Raw genomic sequence first — 26,022 nt, forward strand, 5'->3', positions numbered from 1 at the left:
CAACAGAGGTATTAATTATATCCTGGACTTAAAATCCTTCAGCAAACTCCTTCACATTCCAAAATTTCACATGGAATCCTCAAGGTCAGTAATTGCCTTTATGAGACAAGGGAACACATGAGGGGGAATTACTAAAACTGGAGTGTGCAAAATCTGGTGAAGCTCTACATAGAAACCAATAAGTTCCTAGGTTGTATAGTCAAAGCTTAAAGTATAACTTAAGGCAATACATTTTTAGTTTTGAACAGAGTAGAGATGGATTAGAACATCTATTAGATTTGTTTTTGCAGTATGTGCCCCCATTAGGGAGATTCACCTTTCCCTATTTGTTCTGTTTACCATTACCATTGAAAGTGAAAATAAAAGAAAACCCCAAATTTTGGGTTTTCCTTAGAAAAGTATTAAATGGTACATTTTCCAATGGGGACACTAGTTCTGGTGACCTGGGGATCCCCAATGAATTCCCTAATTTGCAGTGATTTCCTCTCACTTTCTGTTTTGGCTATGGGACAGGGAATGAAGGTAAATATCTCCAGTGGGACACAGAGGGCAAAAAAATAAACTGACAGGGTTATAACCCTCCCTTAATCTATCTAAAATAATAAAAAAAAAGGTTTTGCCTATTCTACTTCAACTGAACAAGCTGAAGTTAGAAGCTGATTGGCCACCATGCACAGCTTCATCAGACTCTCTAGAGTGTTCCAGTTTTAATAAATCTCCCTCTCAATGGCCATGGACATCCAAGATGCCTATCTGTATGTTACCATTTACCCACTTCATTGGCGATTTCTACACTTTGGGGTGGCAGACGACCACTTCCAGTTTGCTGCATTTCCTTTTGATCTGTCATCTGCTCCCAGGATATTGACAAAGATATTAGCACCTTTGCTTGCCCTTCCCAGAACCCAAGGCATCTAGGTGACAGGCTACCTATATGACCTTTCCTACAACTCTTAACAAATGTCCAAAAGATCTTTGGCTGGGTGATTAACTTCTGCTCTCCAGCCTTCCCTGTGCCTAGAATACTTGTGTTTGATCCTGGATAAATCCCAGGCAAAGGATTTTCTTCCAGAAAAGAAAGTTTTTTTCTTTAAGAGCCCATATTCAACAATTGGGACCAAAAAGAAACCCACAGTGAGATTTGCTATGAGAGTTCTGGATCTAACAGTGGCCATCTTCAAGGCAGTACCTTTCACCCATATCCATTCAAGAAATGCAATGATACTTAAAATTTATATTTGCTAAGTATGTAAGAATAACTACTGACTTGTCTAAATGCAGACAAAACTTAAAGGTTCATGTAAGTTTTATATTCTTTAGAGTTTTCTGGGTATTTTAATACCCTACCGCAGAAGTGCTTACATTTTACAGAGGGAATTTTAAAAAATGTAAATGACAGCGGTTCAGGATTCATATTCTTTAGTGTCTTTATTATATATGCATAATGTTTCTTGTTGCTGAGTGCTGCATTTTCTTCTAACTTCTATGTGGATTAAATCTGATGCACAGGGAAATATGCAGCTTTCCTGCATCCGAACGCAAATGAGTACTTAGGAAATGAAACTATTCTCAAGTTTAAGTATAGAAATCTAAATCTACTAAAGGCATAGAATTAGGATTAAAGGATATAAAATGATACCAAAAAGAAATCACAGAGAAATAGCAATGGCAATAGCATTAAACATTGGAGTTCTTTCAATATTAGGATTGTCTTAACTTCTTGTGTAAGTTTGCAAGGTAGGTGAATAAACCTTTAGGTCTAATTGAAGTCACAGAAATAGATGTACAGTCAGCCTTTTGCTTCAACATCCATTTATATAGTCTTTCCTCCACTTTTCTGGTACAGCAACTGCGCAGGTTGACTAAATATAATTATACAGTGTAATAGACGCCAGAGTTTGATTCTGAGCTCTCAGTAGTGTACCAGACATGGTCAGACACACCCCCTTCCCTTCTTTTCAAGTTTTGTGTGAGGACACCTGTTCTGAGGGGTGTGGCTGTTACCCACCTCTTCAAAGGGTATTTAAAAAGATTTTCCAAAAAACAGTCACAAAACATATCATGTGGAAATGTAGGACTATAATGTAGGAATGAGGGAGATAAAAAGGTGTGAAGCTTCACCTGAGCTTTAACCTCTTGAAACTGCCGTAGGCATATGTGCAGCTGAAGGGTGCTACATAACGCACCCAGGTTCTGAGCTGAGAGCATGCTTACGTTGCACATGCAGCACCCTTGCCTGTTGGAGACAGATCCCATTAACCATTGTGATTGGGATGTGATGGTAGGGGCTCTGGATCATGTTACCACTGTGACAGTGAATTATTATGATAAATAAATATAGTGTAGGGCAATAATAATTCAATATTAAAATAAAAATAGGTCCCAATAGAGTCTCTTATAGCTGTGTTATGGAACACCACAGTGCAATATGTGACATATATATAATCTTCAATCTTCGTCTTGTGCCAAACGTGCCTCCACCAACCAGGTGAAAAACCTGCTCACCTCACTCTTAGACCTCATGAACGGATCAAGATCTGCTCATAACATCACCATATATACACCTAGTATAATCTTCATCCAATCTTCTTCTTTACCGTGCTATGCAAATCAAATCCTCCCTCTCACACATCATACATTATGAATATTACCCAAAACAGAAACGCAGAACCATAATGCTCTTTGTTTCTAAAAATTTTATTAGCTCCCAGAATAAAAACATTTACAAAATATAAGATCATTCAAGGTAAAACATATATCGCAATTCGTGGCTCAGCACCCTGCTGTCCTAGATGGCCCCCAAAATGACATCATGGACTTGGCTCCTCCCATCTATACACGTTAGATTCTGTGATTGGGCTTCCTCAGGTGGGGAACCGGCATTCCTAGAGCCCTTAAATAGCCACTCCATTCATTTCCATTTATGAAAATGAATGCAGTGGCCATTTAAGGGCATTAGGAGTTCTGGCTCTCTGCCTACTGATTGGGCTTCCTCAGTAAGCACACAGCAGTGTCAAGAGGAAGATTGGATGAAGATTATAGCGGGTGTACACAGGTGTATACATTATGATGTGATGAGCGTATCTTGACCCGATCATGAGCTAAGATAGAGCAGGTTTTTCACCTGGTTGGGGGGGGGCACATTTGGCACAAGTCGAAGATTGAAGATCATATATATGTCACTTATTGCACAGTGGTGTTCTATAACATAGCTAAAAGGACTCTATTAGCACTTATTTCTTATGTTAATATTGCATTTTTGTTGCTGTACACTATATTTATTTCTTTTTATCTTCAGGAGGTGTGGTGAAATCACTTACACAGTGTTTTAGCAAGCAACAATGTATTTATGAATTATTGCTATTGCTTTATGTAGGTGTATTGAAGTTGTGCTGATTGAATTGGGTTTGATTTTATGCACTTTTTCCACAAGCAATTAAATAGCAACCATAGATGTATTTAGTATGTTTGAGCACATCGATATTAATTTAGAAGACATTTTTTCAGGGGAAAATAAGGTTAAGAAATCTGGAGACTTGAACCACTCCTTCAGGAAATTGAATCATGCTTTTAAAAAAATAACTCATATCTGGTGGGACGCAGTTTCTTTTTAAAGATATATTGCTTCTAATATGGTCCTCAGACATTTACGGTGGGATGTCCCACCTAATGATGGTTTAACTGATGAAGAGTTGCTGAGAGAGTGCTTTGAGTTTTTAATTCTAAAGGCATTGATCTATTACATTTTTTACTTAAGTGAAAACATAGGAAGATGAGGACAGCTGAGGCACAGATTATGGAATTAAAGGCACTAGTAGAACCATCTAAAGATAGCCCTGAATTTACAAAGCTATGTAGTGGTCTTAAAACTAAAATAGAAAAATGGGATAAGGAAACGCAAGACAAAAAACGTAAGTTCTTACGGGATGTAGAAGATTATAAAAATTCTGAAGGTTTGAAATGGTAACTGAAAGTAAAAGAACAGAATTTCCCTTTGCATACCAATACACCCATTAGAGCAGTGGTTCTCAACCTTCCTAATGCCCTGACCCTTTAATACAGTTCCTCATGTTGTGGTGACCCCCAACCATAAAATTATTTACCCAGTAATTATAATTCATGAGTGTCCTTTTACCTCCAATACTGCTGCTTTCAACACAGTAGCTGCTTTTAACAGAGTAGCTGCTTTCAACACAGCAGCTGCTTTCTACACAGTAGCTGCTCTTTACACATCGGAAATATGTGTTTTCTGATGGTCTTAGGGGACCCCTGTGAAAGGGTCGTTCGACCCCCAAAGGGGTCGCGACCCACAGGTTGAGAACCACTGCATTAGAGAGACTAGGGAAAATTCTCCCTAGAGGAAGGGAACTAATAAGGTGTCACATGGTCAGTACAGCCATCAGCAATCGGTGAGTTACCTGAGGGGGGAGACACAAGAGTACTAGAGGCCGTATTTTTTAACAAACCTTCTAGGAGTAATGGACAATTCAGAAAAGATTTTAAAGGGGGGAGGTTTAACGCTAGACATAGATTTCCTCTACAGAATCAAGGTTTTTTCAGGTTGGATTTTCCCCAAAACCAGAATCAGTATGGCTGTAGAGATAGTTGGTATAGAACAGATGTCCCATTGTATAATGGATCTACTCCCTTATCCATATAGAAATATTTTTTTAGGACCAGTGAGGACTCCAATAAGGGGTGTGGGGGATGAAGGAAGAATGCATTGGAAGCAGATCTGGTGCAAAAAGAAGAGCAGGGAGGAAGATCCAAAAAATAAAGCACCATTAGATGAGGGTATATATAAATTATATGGCACCCCATTGAGTGTTGAGGAAATTAAGGTTTTGGACAGGGGCTTTAAAACTGCAAAAACTTCAATGAGTTTGAAACTTATATAAGCATTCAACAGTTTGTTAGAACTTTGAATGCTAAAAAATATTTTTTATCTAATCCGATACTTATATCTTCTGTTATACAGGAGGGACAGCATACCAATTTAAGGAACAGATACACTTTTAATCCTTCCAATGTGGATAATAAATACATAAATGTTTTTAAAAATGTTTGTTATGATTTGGATAACTTAAAGGTTAAAAAGGTGCAGCTTTCTATATTTAGTAACCACTAGCCTACTGGGCACTTTTACCCCCTTCCTGCCCAGGCCAATTTTTAGCTTTCAGTGCGGTCACACTTTAAATGACAATTGCACGGTCATGCAACACTGTACCCATATGAAATTTTTATCATTTTTTTTCACACAAATAGAGCTTTCTTTTGGTGGTATTTAATCACCACTAGGTGTTTTATTTTTTCTAAACAAACGAAAAAAAGTCCGAAAAGTTTGGAAAAAAAAGTTTTATGTTTCTATTATAAAATTTAGCAAACAGATGATTTTTTTCCTTCACTGATGGGCGTTGACGAGGCTACACTGATGGGCACTTATAGGCAGCACCGGTGGGCACTGATGAGGAGGCACTGGTGAGGCTGCACTGATGGGTACTTATAGGCAGCACCGGTGGGCACTGATAGCACTAATGGGCACTAATAGGCAGCATTGAAGGGCACTGACTGGTGGCACTGATGGGCATAGAATGGCAGCACAGATTGGCAGCAGCACTGTTGGGCACTGATGGGCACTTTTAGGGCTGCACTGATAATCAGGGCACTTATAATCAGTGCCCTGATTATCAGCGTAGATGTCTTCTTTCACAGTTACCGGTTATCGGCAGTACTGTTACAGCGTGAGGAAAGTATTGCTGATAACTGGCAAGTGATGTATTTACATGGTGATTACCTGTGATTCGGCTATAGCACGTTCAAGAAGTGGTTAAAAAAGATATATAAACATTGAAATACAAAAAAGAGGCCAGTTGGCAAAGGGGGGGGGGTATTGTGCTGATGACAAAAATGTTTTAAAAGAATAGACTACTTGAAGATGGGAATACATGCAGGCTGTTAAGTAAGAACCCTATTCGTGAATATAAGGTTGAGTTACAGACTAATTAACAAAAGGTTTAAGAGAAACATTCTCAATGATAAGGAGGAGCAGTGTCTTTACCCATCCTCATGTAGAACCCCTGTAATGTAGTCAGGTCCATAAATATTGGGACATTGACACAATTCTAAAATTTTGGGCTCTATACACCACCACAATGGATTTGAAATGAAACGAACAAGATGTGCTTTAACTGCAGACTCTCAGCTTTAATTTGAGGGTATTTACATCCAAATCAGCTGAACGGTGTTGATTTTAAGTGTAGATTAGTAATAATCTTTTTCCATCATTAACAGGTTTTTTTATGCTTGTGGAAGGTGTAAACCATACAATACTAGTCAGTATAACAGCAAAAAAGAAAAGAGTTTACAGCCATGGCCACAGGTAAAACATAAAAAATGAGGCATTTCATCACGTGTATGACGAAAGGGGTGGTATACATGATGGAATGCTCATGTCGTATTCAATATGTTGGAAGGACCTCTAAACTCCTTCAAGTAAGAGAGCAAAAAAAAAAGAACACAGTGTTTCTAAAAATTTCAAACAGGTTCACAATAAGGACCCAAGATGTCTTACATTTTGGGGTATAGAGAAAGTGGTGAAGCATCGGAGAGGAGGGAATAATATTAGGCTGTTAAGTCGACGAGAATCCTTTTGGATTTATGAAACCAAAGTTCTCGCTCCAATGGGTTTAAACGTTAATTTTGACTTAAACTGGTTTATTAGTAATGGCTAATTCAGAGTGTCGAGTAACTATCGGTCATGCAGATTGCTATTTTGTTTTTAATTTCTTTTCACTTTGCATTTTATATTTCGTATATTACAGTGTCCCCATCTATGTGGGGCTGTTTTTATCCTCTTCCGTGGTTGGGAGATAGTTAAGATGGCTTAAAGCATCAGTTCCGGTTTTCTGTAGAGGTAGTTATAAACTGTTGCTCAGAGTCCAAATTAAATCAAAAAGTCCTTGGACTCTGTAAATTCATATGGTAAGTTCTTATTCTTCCAGGATTATCACCATGAATATCTAAGTACTCAGTTCCTATATCTCCAAGATGATGTGGCCCTCTTCCTCTTTTTCGAAGTATTACCCCTCAAAAAAAATTAAATAAACCGCACATTATCTCTTTCACATGTCATAAATCAAAACTGACTTAAACTCACATAAAAGTGCTCAAATAGTGTCAAAACTTCACCAAGTGCCACCATACTTAATCCGTAGTTCCTACTTTTACCTTTTTACGTTATAAAGGGAGGTCAATCTTGTGAATTCCTCAAGACGTTTGTTCTTATTTCATAAATGATTCTCCAAAAAAAATAAAATTCATATAGTGTAGTATTTTAATGAATAAATATCAAATAGTGCCACTCTGTGCACCCTTAGCCGAACTAGTGACCACCAATCCTTGCACAACACTAAGGTGACCCACCACCTCACGGCTCATGCACCTTACCAAATTACTTCAAGTTATAGCCTTGACTATAAACAATCACTGTGACGATTCTGACCGCCATCACTCTTGCCAATATTCCATTTCCATGTTGGTACATATAATCAAAGCAAAGTAGGCAACCATAGTGTATCAAACCAGATAAATGAATTTATTAAATGTAAAAAGTGCTTACAAGTAGAATGATGTAAATTAGCGTTATCATGCAGTTTCTAACTCGGACCTCAACCAAGATGGCTGCCTCTGGACTTCCAGTTTGCATCTGATGTCACTTACTGACGCGTTTCGTCATTACAACTTTGTCATCCTTTGACAAAGTAAAAAAAAAGAACAGTAAAATAAAAGTTTTAACTGGTAGGGCTGTTGCCCACCTACGTATATAGACATATAGTATAGAAAAAAAGTAAAGGTATTTTAAAAGTACACTTCAAGCACACACACACACACAAAAAAAAAAGACCAACCAATTTTTTTTAAAGCTTCTAAAACCTGATTAATCCCACCAGAGTCTGCTTTAATATGCCTCAGCAGTGCCTCTAGGTGGTGTCAATGCATGATCTAAAACTCCCCTCTATTCTAAGCTGAAGGTCTTGTGTCCTCCCCTAGTCATGACATGGAAGACATTAGGACCCAGAGATGGACTCTTTCAATTGAAAGCAACATGGATACTGCACACCGGTTCCAAACTAAAAAACAGAATTCCTGAGACTCAGCCTGACACATGACCCTAGCTTTAGTTATCTAGTTCCAGTAGTCCCACCTAAACATTGGATATCTAATAAATCTAGTAAAGCTGTTGGAACTATACATAGTGCCTCCTTTTCAAGCCCTTGAGTGCCTCTCTTGCTTTCTAAGACATGATTTACACTTTTATGCAGGCACCCAGGTGCCATTTTTTTTTATTTGCAGAGATCACCCCTTTAGCTGTCTCTTTCTTTAAATCTCTCTCTCTATATATAACTTTTAACTTTTTTTTCTTCCATGGGTTTGGATCTGGTCAGTGGAGATTTGATCTAGACCCCACCATGCAGCAGTGCAGCAACAGATCACTTCTAATAGTGATCTATTGCTGGCTACATTCAGCACCAGATCACTATAACATAGCAGTGAACTGTTGCTATAAGGAGAGTATGGACTGAACTGCAGCTGCTATGTATAAGCTTCCTTTTGCAGAAGAAATGCTGGAACGTCAATCATGACATCACGTTACTTCCATTGTAAACACAATGCAGGAGCATTGTGTTTACAGTGATCTGCTATGAGCAGATATATCAGTATCTGCGTGTTTCTTTTTAAAGATGAATATCATGCATTTAAGGCATTTATAATCTATGTGTTACCAACTGATTTGAGTCGAACAATACATTTTTGTAAAATAATGCTTTTAATTTTACTCAATTGATAAACAGAGCAACAGCTTAGATTCGCTCGATATAGACACACTCACACACAGAGGTATGTTTAATGATCTTCCCTTTTCTGTAGTTTTTTACATCTTATCTCTCCAAGTTTGTCATTCAGACTTGAAAAGGGATCCACCTTCCCTGATTTATTCTGCTGGTAATTGGCAAACAGTGCATGACACGGAATATACATGTATGCAAATCACAATATGAAACCTGGCTAGTCTAGAGTTACCTTGTTAAGGAAGACATTGAAATTATTTGTATGCCTGGTGTAAACTATATCCAATCATGTGCCACATGGCTGTTTAGCTGCAGGCACTTATTGCTTAATGCATACAAATGTAGGTGCATCGTGGGTAGAACTTTAAGCTTCCCGTGAAAATTAATAGGATTTTCTCAAACTTTTGCCTGAGTAAGCCGTGCAATGAAGTTTTGCCAAGGACTACATTGTATGGGAAAGACAATTTGTTGAAGCGTGATAGCAGAATTTACACTTAGGCTAATTAGGATAGGGGCAATGTGGGAAATCAAATACAGGCAAATAAGAAACTGTTTGAATGTGCTATGAGCAAAGGAGAAGGGACAATTATATGAGTTTGCAAACAACTAGATATTTGCCTGTTTTCAGTCTATGAGGTTAGCTATTCATTATCTTAGCTGAACACAAGCAAACAACTACACAGTTTAAACACATATAGGTGACCTTCCACCATCTGACACCAAGTCCAATTCAGCTATGTATGCTACATAAACGTCAAACAGATTATTTAGCTTAGAAGGTGCTTATCTGTGACAGAAATATCACTTTTTGGTGAACTAACCTTTTAGATAGATAGCACTCTCTAGAAGTTTTGTTGCAGCCAGGTGAAATAAAAATGTACCTGGGTGATACAGAAAGATTAGTGTAAATTCAATGAAAAATGCAAATATGTGAATATTAGTGAAATCTACTGTATATTATTAGTAAATACATACAACAGTTTTTTGCACATACAAGCTCAATATGATCACTGAAAAATGAGTGTGTCACGTTAATAAGTACCAAATATACACTATATTGCCAAAAGTATTGGGACACCCCTCCAAATTATTGGATTCAGGTGTTCCAATCACCTGCATGGCCACAGCATGCAGACTGCTTCTACAAACATTTGTGAAAGAATGGGTCATTCTCAGGAGCTCAGTGAATTCAAGTGTGGTACCATGATAGGTTGCATATGTGCAGTAAGTACATCCGTGAAATTTCCTTGATACAAAATATTCCACGGTCACCCGTTAGGGTTATTGTAACAAAGTGTAAGCAACTGGGAACAACAGCAACTCAGCCAAGAAGTGGTGGGCCATGTAAAATGACAGAGCGGGGTCAGCGCATGCTGAAGCACACAGTGCGCAGAAGTCGCCCACTGTCTACACTGTCAATAGCTAAAGACCTCCAAACTTCATGTGGCCTTCATATTAGCACAACATTGCGTAGAGAGCTTCATGGAATGGGTTTCCATGGCAGAGCAGCTGCATTCTAGCCATCACTGGACTGTGGAGGCATGTTCTCTGGAGTGACGAATCACGTTTCTCTGGCAATCCGATGAACGTGTCTGGGTTTCGCGGTTTCCAGGAGAATGGTACTTGCTTGATTGCATTGTGCCAAGTGTAAACTTTGGTGGACGGGGGATTATGGTGTGGAGTTGTTTTTCAGGGGTTGGGCTTGGCCCATTAGTTCCAGTGAACTCTTAAGGCTTCAGCATACCTGGACATTCTGGACAACTTTATGCTCCCAACTTTGTGAGAACAGTTTGGGGATGGCCCCCTTCCTGTTTCAACATGACTGTGCACCCGTGCACAAAGCAAGGTCCATAAAGACATGGATGAGCAAGCTTGGAGTGGAGGAACTTTACTGGTCTACACAGAGTCCTGATCTCAACCTGATAGAACACCTTTGAGATGAATTAGAGCACAGACTGCGAGCCACGCCTTCTCATCTGACCATCAGTTCCCATAGATACTCTCCTAAACCTTGTGGACAGCTTTCCCAGAAGAGTTGAAGTTGTTATAACAGCAAAAAGGTGAGCCAACTCAATATTGAACCCTATGGAATAAGACTCTTCATGTGCATGTGAAGGCAGGCGTTCCAATACTTTTGGCAATATAGTGTGTTTGAGCTCAAAATCCTATACCCTTTGCAAAACATTGAAAAACTACAATATATTGTAAGTAGGTAATATATTTAAAAACTTCAGAGTTAGACCTAAGTAATAGCCCTAAAGTATTATACCTCTGGCATGCTTGAGAAAACCTAATATGTGTTGCACCATAGGCATTTAGGTATTGTAAGGGGGCATACTCAACTGGTATAGACAGCAATAAACCATGCACAATGCAGGGCCAGACAGAAACAGGGCAATCAGATTTGTCCTGCACTTTTATTTAGCAGGGCAGCAAACACAGTTTTCATGTCATGAGGGCTTTCTAAATCCTTCAGAACTGTCTGATCAAAAGGTAAAACCTTATTGACTCTAGTGCCCACATTATGGAAAGATACTACTTTCCCACTATTGAATGTTCCTTTCTGCAGGGGTCAGATGGGTTTTTCTACTGGATGTCCATCCCCATTAATTTCTGGGGACATAACTTCTCCCAAGCTAATATCACTGTGGTAGACTTGCTTCCTTTGGTGAGATCAGAAAGTGGATCTGCTATATTAGCATAACATATTAGTTTTGTTTTGCCCTTCACCAATGCTGCATCCCAGAAGGCTTCTTGCAGGCCTGTGGCATATTTTTTGTGATTGTCTGTTAACCCCAGTCTTACAGACAGAAAATAAAAGTACCTGGACCTACTCTGTGGGAATCCCTCAGCCTTACGAATGAAAAATAAAAGTGCTTTGACCCATTCTTTGGGAATCCCAGTCTAGACTGGCATAAACCAGATTTGCAAAATCATATGCTTTAGGAGCTTAAGAATTAGCTCCATCATTCCTCAGATTCCAAGTAAGCCAAAAAGGGGTTATGGGTGGCGGTGGGGGGCATGTAGTGGAATGGCTATTGGCAGGAACCAGCCTTTCTATCAACTCATCCACCTGGGGTATGGGATAAGTGTCGAATCATCTGGATATTTCATTTTGTTTCCTGAAGTCGTTACAGAATCTTAGGGTGCTAGTTGGGTTAGGGATGAGCACTATGAAACTTGACCACTCACTGTTAGATTCCTCTATGACCCCAAGTGCTAACATTTTTTGTACTTCTTCTGACATGACTTTTATGTGAGCTTCAGGTACCCAATAAGGTCTTGTCATGGCTAATTACTTTAGTTCATTGAGGTAATTCAGAAAATACACCTACATTTTTCTGCAAAAATTCTCTCGCCTTCGGAATATGAAATGTAAACAGGGTCTCTGACATCGTAATGTCTGGTATATTTTTCACTGATAAAACTTAAGTTATCTTAATGTTGAAATAGCCTAACAATCCTTTCAGTGTTTTATTAGGTTAACATTTGGAGGGCTTTCTCTTTCAAGGCTGGTAGCTGTTAGTTGACATTACTGATTTTCATTTTAAAGCTTCTAATTTTAGCAAAGTAGTTATAAATTCTGCCCTGAGCCTCTTGGGCTTGCTGTAGATGTTTCTGAACTATGGGCATGAATGTAATTATCGTATCTTGCGTCTGAGTGATGTGTTTGATTATACTTTTGTGAAGTGTGGCCTCTTGCTTCCATGTTTCCCCAGGCTACATCCAGGAATCCGTTGGAATGTATACCATACAAAAGTTCAAATGGAGAAAACATTGTGGCACTTCCTTTATTGCAGATTTTAACTTATGGTAACAGGAAGTCCTAGTCTTTTCTGTCCTTATTAACCACTTTTTTAACATATTTTTTAGGGTTTTATTGGATTGCTTAGCATGTCAAAATTTATTTAGGTATACTGGTACACAAAATTTTGTCTCATGGCCTTTTTAACTATAACTTTGGAGAATGTGTTGAGTGGCATAGCTTCTGGGTACTTGGTGGATTAGTAAAGGACTACCAATATATGCAGAAGTGGCTCAACCGAATCCATAGAAATCCACTGTAAAGGGCCCTCAGTTGTAGGCGAGGGTACCAACAGACTTCATAAATGTGTTTGGGGTGCAAAGTTTTTGACACTTATGGCAAGATTTTCAATATTTCTCAACTGCTTTGTTAATTGTAGACTTTAAACACTGTTCAGTACACTCTTTTTTTCTAACCCTAAATGACCACCCAAAACATAAAAATTGGCCAGATCCAACACATCCATATGTGAGAATGGATAACCATCACTTGCTCCCATTCTCTTTTTACATGATACTGTAAGACTTCATTCACATGGATGTACCTATCCGTACACCTGTGTGCAGGGCCATCTTCAACCCACTTCTCCTTAAGTAGTGTCTCATGGTCAGTGACTCACTCAGAAATGCTGAAGTAGGCTTCAACATTATTCTTCATGGACAGTTTCCATAAAATGCTCTGCGCCATCTGCCGAGGTGTAAAAGTTATCCTAACAGGGCCTGTATCTGTTGCTGGAGAGACTGGTTCACTTTCTGTTGTTCCCTAAGGAGACCCAGTGGGCTGCAGTCAGCTGTTGCAATTGTTGGGCGCTTAAGTGGTTCAGCCCCTTGCTACTTAACATTTTCCAGTATGACCTGTTTTACAAGCTCCTCCATTTTGTTCAGTAATAGGGATCTGTCTCTTTAATGCAATGCGCGCCTAACTGCAAAATTGTATGGGGGACATGCAATAGTAAACCGCGCATGAGACAAAGACAGGGGGAACAGTCCAAGCTGGTTTGTCCTGCACTTTTGTTCAGCGATGCCACAAACTTATTTGTTTGGTATGCAGGAGGGATTTGTATGGCAAGTCTATAGTATAAAACAAACAAAACATCTGCTCACCCAACCCACCAACTAAGCTAAAGAAAGCTTCTGACTAACAGGGTGCCCCCAGTGGGTTTCTCAAAACAAACATGCAGCACATGATCCTGTTTAGTGCTCTGTCACCACTCGACCTTTTCACCCAGCAACAGGCTCCCACAGCATAGAGAGCAAGAGAAGGAAGTCACTTGTTGAGTCTACTAATGTAGTCTGGTTACCAGGCAAAATGTGGACTAAGGAATAGAGGCTTTATCCTATATGAAGTTCTTCAAAGCATCCAGGCTGTAGAATCTAGGACAGGATTTATTAGATTTATGAGAAAACACAAAGTTTGTTTTCTCCACATCAGTCAAAAAACATGGAGGGTATGAGTATGTGTAATACTTTGGTGACAAATACACACTGTCCGCTATCACACAAGGCATTGCCTCCTAAATATGTATATCCCTCCTAAATGCACAGGAGGGGGGGTCTAATAGATATTTTGCATTTTGTTCAGTTATATATTTAATTATCATTAAATGACAGATACTACTTTAGGATATCAGAGGTCTGGTGGGCCCTTGATTTCTCCTCTTTCTCCAGGTTAGGCGTCTGCTGCTTACCTGGCCACTACAGTCTTCTGAATCCTTCTGCAGTGGTCCTTTGCTTATAGAGGAACTTGTAAGCCCATGAACCACAACTGGGGCATCAGAAAGCAGTTCAGGCTCTGCAATGTTCTCCCAAGGGGGTTTTTGCCACACAGACACCAAAACCAGCTTGGTGTAATGTTTACAGCTAAACAAAATGATCACAGTTAAAGTGTAGGTTACCCCATTATTTCGTATTTCTGATATGTGTATGTTGTACCATGTGCTTGTGTTAAAACATATTCCGTTGGCTTTGTATTTTTTCTTTGTGTGAAATCCCTAGTGATCCTGCCTGTCAGTCTGGTTTCCTATTTCAAACTGACCATGCTCAGCATGGAAACACATCTTTCCTAGCTTTACTTTTCTGGCTGTGCTGAAATAACAGCCTGCCTTTCCTCCAGTGGCCAAGACTTGATACACCTCTCTCTACAGCTAACCAATGGGAAGCTCAGTGCATTGCTCATTCTCTGCCTCCTGCAATGGAGTCTTGCGTGGTGAGCGTACATACAGGTCATGGCGAATTAGTGCATCACTTACATTTTTCTTTGATACAGTTGCATCTGCTAATTCCAGGTCTTTCTGAAGCTCTCAACAAGTGGTCCTTGGCTCTTGGACAACTCTTCTGATAATTCTTTTCACTCCTGTCAGAAATATTGAGGAGGATCTGGTCATGGCCGGTTTATGGTGAAATGCTGTTCTTTCCACTTCCAGATTATGACCCCAACAGTGCTCACAGGAACATTCAGAAGTTTAGAATTCCTTCTGTAACCAATGCCATCAGTATGTTTTGCAACAATAAGGTTGCGAAGGTCTTGAGAAAGCTCTTTGCTTTTACCCATCATGTGATGTTTCTTGTATGATACCTTCGTAATGAGACACCTTTTTATAGGCCATCAGAGGCTGAACCAGGCGATATTAATTTGCACTGACAAGGGGCAGGATTGTTTTCTAATTAGTGATATCAGCTGATGTCATGGCTTTCCATGCCTTTTTGCACCTCCCTTTCTTTATATGTTCAGTATTTTTTTCCTGTGTCATTCCATTTTATTACACAAAACTTAATTTCTGAACTAATTTGTTTTGGTTTGTATGTATGTATTGCATGGGTTGTTACCGACATGTTGTGAAAATGTTATGTCAATTGCACCTTTAGAAATATATTTACTTAGAATAATGGTGACGTGTTCAATACCTATTTACTTAATATACCAGATGTGTGTCTGTATATCCTTTCATTTCTATTTTAAACTGAATGGGTTGTTTTACAAGGTAAAGGTTCACATATGCTTTAGTTTTGGCAATGAGGATTATTAAAGAAAAACAGATTCTTCACCATTGTACATGCAATGACTTCATGGAGTTGATGAGTTTATTAGGCGCACTTATTTGTCCCTGAGGACTTCATTACGATCGCATTGCATCTGCTTCTGGTAATAATTTTCAGTATTGTTCTAGACAGTGTTAAAAAATTATTATATGTTGTTATTCAGTAATACATCAAGCTTATTAATGAAAAGTTCTTGAACTCTCCATACTGAAAATAATTGGGGTAGCACATTCAAGACCTTTGAGGGGGCACAATTGCGTTTATGATTTCTTTGCTCAAGATATTTTCTTTTTGTTAGTATGGAGTTAATGGGAATCGTTTAATATTTTATTACTCTGGAGCTGCCAAAATAATGCACACATTTGGGAAATTATTGAGGTGTTGACCTTTTGCAGTTCATACGTTTTGCATTATGTTCCTATCTTGAAATGTTTGTGGAGCGGTATTGTAAAATAGCTCAGTAGATCACGTTATGTAGATATTTTTTTTCAATTGTTTGTATAACTATGACCAGCTATACGTTTTAAGGCTTGTTCACACTGCTGCAACCTCAAAGTCTTGTGACTTCAAGAGCGACTTTGCATTGCAACTTTTATGCAAGTTTGATGTTTTGTGACTTTGGCCAATCATAACAACACAGAGTGTGATACATATTTTTGAACTTACACAGCCCATTTGAAGTGGCAAACAAAATTACAAAGATAAGGCAAAGAAATTAATTCCTTGCAACTTTTGGGATTTTAACATTGCAGTCTGTGGTACGCACGTCACAAGGAAGATGAAGAAAATAGTGCAGGAATTTTTTTTTTTTTTTTTTGTCGCTGCGACTTGAGTTGCAGCAATTAAAATGGCACCCATTGAAACACATATGTTTTGACTTATTAGGCAAAGCCTTAAATCCTTTTTTTTTTCTTTTGCTGTGGAATAAATTATTATGTTTATTTTGTGATGTCCGTTATTTTATAGCATTGCAGAATATGCTGGCGTAAGAGAATGTAATGATAATAAGTAATGTTTCATAGAAAGCACATATGATTTTTGCTGTGAAAACTAATCAAATTCCTGTCTTATGTTTCTAGTTGTCTGATAATGTCACATATTGAGCCTCAGGACACCCAGGTGAAGGAAGATGATGAACCTCCTACAGAACAAGATAAGAGGAAGAAAATAGTAAGTGATAGAACATGATGGGGAGAACCCAAATCATCATGTCCCTAATAACTGAAAATCATTTTGCTGAATTTCACACAGTGCATGGAAACACACGTGTGTAGATATTTAGAGATACCATAACAATTGTATTAATCAGAACCCCCACAGGAGCCCCCAGGTGCAAAATGTACATGGGAGTAGAATCAAAAACTGGGACAATCTCTAAGCCTTATACAGAAATACTCAAGAGAAGTAAAATTTTTTGATTATGACAAATTGCTCTCATTAATTAGAATTCTCCGAAGTTTTAGCTGAACCTAAAGTCATCCATCCCATTATCCAGTAAAGCAGTATGGCTGCTTTTAGACTATTTTTCAACTTTCTTCAGCAGACCAAGTTGTTGAGAGAAAGTGACGATAAAGCCGACCATAGATAGATCAAATCTTGGCCAGTGTAGCAGAGACTGGCTAAGATTCAATCCATCCACCAATGGATCAACTTCGGTACAACCAGGTTGTCAGATTTTTTGTATTTGATCACTGCCGGCGTATATAGCTGCCAGCAGTGATCATTGTTTTCTCCTGACATGGAAGGCTCTACACTGGCAGAAGGCAATAGTGCTGCGTAAGGGATTCCCCCATCAACAATGACTGTGTTGATGGGGGGGATCGAGTGATTTTCTTTCCTTCCACCCGTGGTGGAAGGAAAGAAATCTGTATAATCTTTGGCTTACTTAGATTTGTGAGGCGGTAAAACACCATGGTTGCAATGTGCTTTTACTGATCCTAACTGCTACCCCCCTTTAGCTCCAGTGGACGGGAGCGTACACAAGCTGCATGTTAAGGTTTTTCTTCATGGGTGCAGCAAGAATCATTTGTGTGTTTGATGTACCTTTTAAGGGCTAGAATAAGCACCAATACTTGTATAGGCAGCATACATATTTATTATCATCACATTTAGTAGTATTTTGTTTGAAAAGCCGAGAAACACCCGTTCCAAAATTGGTACTGCAATATAAGTACAAAAATAAATTCATGAAAAACCTTTATTGCTGCAATAGACATGGTGCACAAAATATACCTATAGTATGAAACAGGAACTTTATTATTATTATTATTATTATTATACAGGTTTTATATAACACCAACAGTTTGCTCAGCGTTTTAATATAACTTACCTCAATCAAAACGATTTAAATCACCTTGGGGAAGGTGGCAACAACCAAATGCTCATTTAGCAAAAAGACCAACCCTCAAAGGAAAAAACACGTGCTACTAAACAAAGATAACAACAGGTTAATATCTAAGGGAGACCAGTAATTAAGAAATAGCAGTCACATGCTCAAGTTACCAATATCTGTAAAGTCTCACCAATATTGCACCAGCACCACAACACCACCTGCCCATCAGCCAAAAGAACAATAATCCACACCAGCTACTTTATATATGGGCCCCTCCCGCCATGTCCGGTGTGGACAGATATCACTTCCACTAATCATCTACACAGTGCCAGCCAAAACATGGCAGCACCACAGCAAAGCACAAAACAAAAACAAAGCGTCATATTTTTCCCGCATCTTAGCGGGAGAAATATACAAAAAAAAGCGCATTAGAAACATTGACAAAATATTAAATAATGCCTTAACCGCTTCCCGACCGCCCAATAGCAGATATACTGCTACAGGGTGGCACGGATGCGCAAAATCGCATATATATACGTGATTTTGCATTTCTGGGTAGGGGGCGTACGCTCTGCCCGTGCTGCGATGTGTGGCTGTCAATCACCTGGTCCTGGCCGGTGATTACTCATCAGCGCCTTGTGATTGCCGAGCATCTCCGATGGGGAAGAGAAGTTCTCCTCCCTGTCAGCTCATGCATACCAAGTCAGTTCCCCCCAGTATCAGAATGTCCGCCGCAGTCCTGCTATAAGTCGCTGATCGCCCCCATTACTAGTAAAAATAAAAATAAAAATTCCAGTATCTGTACCGCCATTTGTAAGTGCTATAACGTTCACGTAAACCAAGTAATTTACATGTGTTGGTATTTTTTTTTTGGCCTAAATTTATGACGTAATTGAATTTTTTAAACTTTTTTTACTGGACATGTTTAATAGCAAAAAGTCAAAAATATTGGGGTTTTTTTAATCAAAATCGTCTGGTTTTTTTTATAGCGCAAAAAATTAAAAATGCACAGACGATCAAATACCACCAAAAGAAAGCTCAATTTGTCGGGAAAAAAAGGATGTACGTTTCATTTGGGTGCAGCATTGCATGACTGCACAATTGTCAGTTAAAGTAACGCAAAAAATGTTCTGGTCTGGAAGAGGGGTAAAACCTCAGGACGGCAAGTGGTAAAATAACCTGAAGATGTTATCACGGTTAGGCTATGTTCACACTAGCTTTGTCAGCAGCTGTCAGACAGACACATGGCAGCAAACAGTGCTGTTTTTACGGATCCGCCAGGTGGCACCTCTGGCAGCCCACTAGGCGGAATCACCCGGAGCGTGGAGTCAAAGTCCCGGTCTGCGTTTTCACCAGGGCCCCTGATGGTGGGGATGGACTTGGAGCAGAACCAGGACCAGGTCACGACCTCCGAGGAATACCATCCGTGGCAGAGGGAGCCTTCGGGGATAAGAGTAGGACAAAATAGAGCCAGATGTGAGGAGGCCGGCAGGACCTGGCAGGATAAACCGGCGGTTGTCACCGTGGGAAATGGCGTGGTACGGAGACGGCAGGCAGAGAGTGGAGTGGACTCAGTTACCGGAGTCAGTCCGCGGAATGGTCAAACAAGCCGGGGGTCAGGACAGGAGAAGGCAGTGTAGTCAGAGACAATCCGGGTCAATCACAGGAGAAGGCAGCGTAGTCAGGGACAATCCGGGTCAATCACAGGAGAAGGCAGCGTAGTCAGATAATCCGGGTCAGGGCAGGAGCAGGGTCACAATCACAGGGAACTCAGGATACAGATCAGACCTTGCGGCGATTTGTGACAGTGCAGGGCATCTTTAAATATCGCGCCCTGCACTGTCATTGGCCGCCCAGGACGCGCCCCTGGGCTGTCATTGGCCACTCGAGGCGCGCCCGTGGCTCCTACTGCGCATGCGCGGCCTCCTGTCAGCCGCGGCCCGCCGGGATCTGATGCCTGTGTCCCGGCGTGAGCCGCTGCTATTGCGCATGCGCCGGGGACGGAGCCGCGGTGGACCCTGACAGCTGTTCACACTGAAGCGTTAGCGTTGAGTCGCAGCAAAACTGACGCCTCATGTCGAGTCAGGAGAAGTTGAATCTATAAAAGAATACGCAAATACATTTGTAGATGGCTATTATTATGATCATATCCCTCATTGGTTCTAACTACAGAGAAGGTTTGAAACTTATAGAATCATTTAAACCTGGAGATTTGGTAGCTTGCAGGGTGAAAATCCACTTGGTTTCACGCTGCAATAAAAGACGATCCGCATCCCCAACTCTCTCATGGATGAGGATGTGCTCCAATGCAAAGAAATGTATTTTAGATAGGTCATATTTGTGATAAAGGCCTACATGTCTACTAATGGGGGTCTTTGGTCTTTTTTTTTCGATGATGAGTGATATGTGATCACGGATGTGTTGAAAAAACATCCATTTGGTCTTTCCCACATAGAATGCTCCACAGTCACATTGCATCAAGTATACAACGCCCATAGTTTGACAATAGCTAAACATCTTGGTGTATATATATGTACATTTGGTAAATTCACTGTATTGGCTTTTAAAAGAAAACAACAAAAATTGCATTTTCCGCTAGGTGATGTACAGTGGGGCAAAAAAGTATTTAGTCAGCCACCAATTGTGCAAGTTCTCCCACTTAAAAAGATGAGAAAGGCCTATAATTGGCATCATAGGTAGACCTCAACTATGAGAGACAAAATGAGAAACAAAATCCAGGCAATCACATTGGCTGATTTGGAAAGAATTTATTTGCAAATTATGGAGGAAAAAAAGTATTTGGTCACCTACAAGCAAGCAAGATTTCTGGCTCTCACAGACCTGTACCTTCTTCTTTAAGAGGCTCCTCTGTCCTGCACTCATTACCTGTATCAATGGCACCTGTTTGAACTTGTTATCAGTATAAAAGACACCTGTTCACAACCTCAAACAGTCACACGCCAAACAGCACTATTTTTGATTGAAAAGATACTTTTATTACAGAAGCATCAAAAACAACATGATACTTGTATTCGGGGTACATCTTACCCTGTACTGCGACGCAGCGCACCACATTGCAATACAGTTCCAAGCATACGATAAATACATTCAGAAATAAATACATTCGCTCAGCGGTATGATGCCTGACGTGATGTGCGTGGAGGATGAATCCCCAGACCAACACGTCATGCATAACGCCGCTTACCCCGAAACCATAGCATCCTGATACACAGTACTAAGTCATGCAAAAACGAAAACGAAAGCAGGAGTTTACAATCTACAATAAGCATCGGGTGTGTGGGGGGGAGACGGAAAAAGGGGGAAAACACAGGCCCGAAGCTTTATTTGAAGGGACAAAGACACGCAAGGGGGAGTAGGGGGAGGGGGAAATCTTCAGACGTCCTCTTCCTCCTTAAAGTCCATCAAGGAATAGTCTCTGAGCAGACTGAGGATCAGTCTGCGGCAGTCCTCAATGGACATCCTCTCCTGCTGGTGGATGACGCACTTTCTGGCACACCATAAAGCGTCCTTAAAACAACACAGCACCCTCCAGGCGCCGTCAATGTCCTCCAGAGAAAAAGTCCCACAGAATAGTCCATTCAACACCCCATAGTGAGTGATGGCTGTCTGTGGTACAAAGTCCTTGAGTTCAGGTTCCAGGGCCCCCAACAGGGCCTGAGCAAATGAGCACTCCCAGAAAACGCGGTGAGACGTTTCCTCATGGATGATGCAGAAGGGGCAGTGTCTGTATCTGCTCAGGTTCCTGGCATGCATAAATGTCCTGAGAGGCAACCCCCCTTGGTGAAGACCAAAGAGCTGTCGAAGGACACCAGAAACAAAATTGTAGACCTGCACCAGGCTGGGAAGACTAAATCTGCAATAGGCAAGCAGCTTGGTGTGAACAAATCAACTGTGGGAGCAATAATTAGAAAATGGAAGACATACAAGACCACTGATAATCTCCCTCGATCTGGGGCTCCACGCAAGATCTCACCCCGTGGGGTCAAAATGATCACAAGAACGGTGAGCAAAAATCCCAGGACCACATGGAGGGACCTAGTGAATGACCTGCAGAGAGCTGGGACCAACGTAACAAAGGCTACCATCAGTAACACACTACGACGCCAGGGACTCAGATCCTGCAGTGCCAGACATGTCCCCCTGCTTAAGCCAGTACATGTCCGTGCCTGTCTGAAGTTTGCTAGAGAGCATTTGGATGATCCAGAAGAGGATTGGGAGAAGTTCATATGGTCGGATAAAACCAAAATAGAACTGTTTGGTAGAAACACAACTCGTTGTGTTTGGAGGATAGAGAATGCTGAGTTGCATCCAAAGAACACCATACCTACTGTGAAGCATGGGGGAGGCAACATCATGCTTTTGGGGCTGTTTCTGCGCAAAGGGACCAGGACAACTGATCCATGTACAGGACAGAATGAATGGGGCCATGCATCATGAGATTTTGAGTGCAAACCTCCTTCCATCAGCAAGGGCATTGAAGATGAAACGTGGCTGGGTCTTCCAACATGACAATGATCCCAAACATACCGACTGGGCAACAAAGGAGTGGCTTCGTAAGAAGCATTTCAAGGTCCTGGAGTGGCCTAGCCAGTCTCCAGATCTCAACCCCATAGAAAACCTTTGGAGGGAGTTGAAAGTCCGTGTTGCCCAGCGACAGCCCCAAAACATCACTGTTCTAGAGGAGATCTGCATGGAGGAATAGGCCAACATACCAGCAACAGTGTTTGGCAACCTTGTGAAGACTTACAGGAAACGTGTGACCTTTGTCATTGCCAACAAAGGATATATAACAAAGTATTGAGATGAACTTTTGATATTGACCAAATACTTATTTTCCACCATAATTTGCAAATAAATTCTTTCCAAATCAGCCAATGTGATTGTCTGGATTTGTTTTCTCATTTTTTCTCTCATAGTTGAGGTCTACCTATGATGCCAATTACAGGCTGTACCTCTTTGTTGAGATTTGGGTGTATCTTTTCTTACATAATGACTCTGTACCAATTGATTTTTCAAAGATTTACAGTTAGGTCCATATATATTTGGACACAGGCACAATTTTAGTTTTTTTCAAGTATTTACCAAAACATATTCAAGCTATAGTTATATAATGGATGTGGGCTGAAAGTGCACACTCTCAGGTTTAATTTGAGGGTGTGTACATCCAAATTGGAGGAAGGGTTTAGGAATTACAGCTCTTAAAATTAGCCATCCCCCTTTTTTCAAGGGACCAAAAGTAATTGGACAATTGAATCAAAAGCTGTTTCATGGCCAGGTGTGGTTTCCTGCTTTATTTTTTCATCAATTAAGCAGGTGAAAGGTCTGGAGTGTGGTATTTGCATTTGAAATCTATTGCTGTGAACCTACATCATGCGTTCAAAGGAGCTGTCCATGCAAGTGAAACAGGCCATTGTAAGGATTCTAAAAACTAAACCAATCCATCAGAGAGATAGCAGCAACAATAGGAGTGGCCAAATCAACAGTTTGGTACATTTTGAGGAAAGAAGAAAGCACTGGTGAGCTTAGCAACATAAAAAGGCATGGACGTCCACGGAAGACAACAGTGGTGGATGATTGCAGGATCCTCTCTATGGTAAAGAAAAACCCATTCACAACATCCAGACAAGTGAAAGACACTATCCAGGAGGTGGGTGTATCATTGTAAAAGTCTACAATCAAGAGAAGTCTTCACAAAAGCAAATACAGATTGTTCACCACAAGGTGCAAACCATTCATTAGCCTGAAGAATAGAAAAGCCAGGTTAGACTTTGCCAAAAAAAAATTCTAAAAAAGCCAGACCAGTTCTGGAAAAGCATTCTCTGGATGGATGAAACTAAGATTAATCTGTACCAGAATGACAGGGAGAAAAAAGTGTGGAGAAGGCTTCGAACAGCTCATGATCCAAAGCACTCCACATCAACTGTAAAACGTGGTGGAGGCAATGTGATGGCATGGGCATGCATGGCTTCCAGTGGCACTGGGTCATTGGTGTTTATTGATGATGTGACAGAAGACAGAAGCAGCCGGATGAATTCTGCAGTGTTTAAAGATATGCTGTCAGCCCAGATTCAGGCAAATGCAGCAAAGTTGATTGGACGGCGCTTCACAGTACAGATGGACAATGATCCAAAACACACTGCAAAAGCAACCCAGGTGCTTTTGAAGGCAAAGAAGTAGAATATTCTTCAATGGCTGAGTCAATCACCTGATCTCAACCCAATTGAGCATGCATTTCACTTGCTGAAGGCAAAACTAAAGGCAGAAAGACCCACAAACAAAGAACAACTGAAGACAGCTGCAGTTAGAGCCTGGCAAAGCATCAGAAAGGAAGAAACCCAGTCTTTGGTAATGCCCATGGGTTCCAAACTTCAGGAAGCCATTGCCAGTAAAGGATTCTCAACAAAATATTAAAAATGAACATTTTATTTATGATTATATTCATTTGTCCAATTACATTTTAGACCCCTGAAAATGGAGGGACTATGTATAAAAATTGTTGCAGTTCCTAAATTTGTATTTGATATTTATGTTCAACCCTGTGAATTAAAGCTGAAAGTCTGCGCTTCAAATTCATTTGGATTGTTTTGTTTTAATTTATTCTGTTGGCATATAGAGCCAAAAGTATAAAAATTGTGCCTGTGTCCAACTATATATGGACCTAACTGTGGAATGTAATTTGTGGTGAACAGCCAATGTATTTAGAAACTGTATCATCTGCCTGCAACAAGTACCAAAATGTACCCAAAATTTCACGTACTAATTTGTCTTGGTGGTGTTGTGGTGCTAGTGCAATATTGATGAGTCTCTACAGATATTGGTAACTTGGTGGCTGCTATTTCTTAATTACTGGTCTCCCTTAGATATTCACCTATAGTTATCTTTGTTTAGTAGCATGTGTTTCTTCCTTTGAGGGTTGGTCTTTTTGCTAAATGAGCATTTGGTTGTTGCCACCTTCCCTAAGGTGATTTAAATCGTTTTGATTGAGGTAAGTTATATTAAAGCACTGAGCAAACTGTTGGTGTTATATAAATCCTGTATAATAATAATAAAGTTTCTATTTCATATTATAGGTATATTTTGTGCACCATGTCTATTTTTCTTCTATGTGAGGTGTTTTTTCTCCTATCCTTTTTTTTTTGTTTCTTTTTCTTCCTCCTCTTGATATGTATTTAAAGTCAGTCTAACGCTGCCCTCTGCAGACAATGCTGTTATTCAAGGGTGGCTACATTGCTCCTCTGTAGGTAGTGAAGGAGTGAGCGTAACCGCCCTGAGACAGTAGATGTGTTATGTGTGTGGCCGGATCAACGGGTGATAATAAAGTAATAATTAAAACTAGAAAATCTACAATTTCTGGGGAAATTGTGTAAAGTGTTCTTGCAAGTAACCCCTACCAAATGATTCATGAAATGTAAGCAGTGCACATAGCAAGCCTGACAGAGGTAGAAATGCATTTCAGCTTGTATTTTGGAGTTCACAGTTAGCCTCAATGACTCAGCTGCGTGTGAGTCATGTTTGGTTGCTGTAGCAACTCACTCAGTCAGGAATGTCAGCATGTCTGTTCTAAACAGTGTTTAAACTTGCCAACTTCACTGGCGATTGCCATCTTCAAACACTTGTATTATATATTGTGATAATCACAAGAAGCAGGGCTAAATTTTGATGTATAGTATGTCTCTGAAAGATAAAAAATGAAGGCACAGTCGCAGTTTAAAAACGTCCCTTAAAATTTCAGGTATCTAGCGTGGAGTTTCAATGAAAGTCAATGGGAGGGGTGAGTTGCAAACAAATGGTCATATTCTGAAAACTATCAGGAGTATGTCCTAGCCGTGAACATTTTTAGTGACAGCAGGGTTAGCTGAACGTTTTGATATAAGATATGTGTAGGTGGGCTTGAACATGACAGAGTGATGGCAGTTTACAAATCATGTTCTGATTTTTCCTTTGCACACTCTAGCTGTGCTCTGCTGCTCAATGCAT

General features: G+C 40.2%; 1 protein-coding gene across 1 annotated transcript in view; it reads left to right on the forward strand.

Annotated features, from left to right (window-relative positions):
- The window catches only part of IPO11 (importin 11), a 661,807-nt gene that overhangs the window by 488,029 nt on the left and 147,756 nt on the right, over positions 1-26,022 (forward strand). The window contains exon 29 of the mRNA XM_089653447.1: positions 16,772-16,862. Within this exon, the coding sequence (XP_089509573.1) occupies positions 16,772-16,862 (91 nt within the window). The remainder of the gene's footprint in view (positions 1-16,771; positions 16,863-26,022) is intronic.

The sequence above is a fragment of the Staurois parvus genome, unplaced genomic scaffold (assembly GCF_062004578.1).
Source record: "Staurois parvus isolate SC_StPar_1 unplaced genomic scaffold, SC_StPar_1.0 ptg000714l, whole genome shotgun sequence".
Taxonomy (NCBI): domain Eukaryota; kingdom Metazoa; phylum Chordata; class Amphibia; order Anura; family Ranidae; genus Staurois; species Staurois parvus.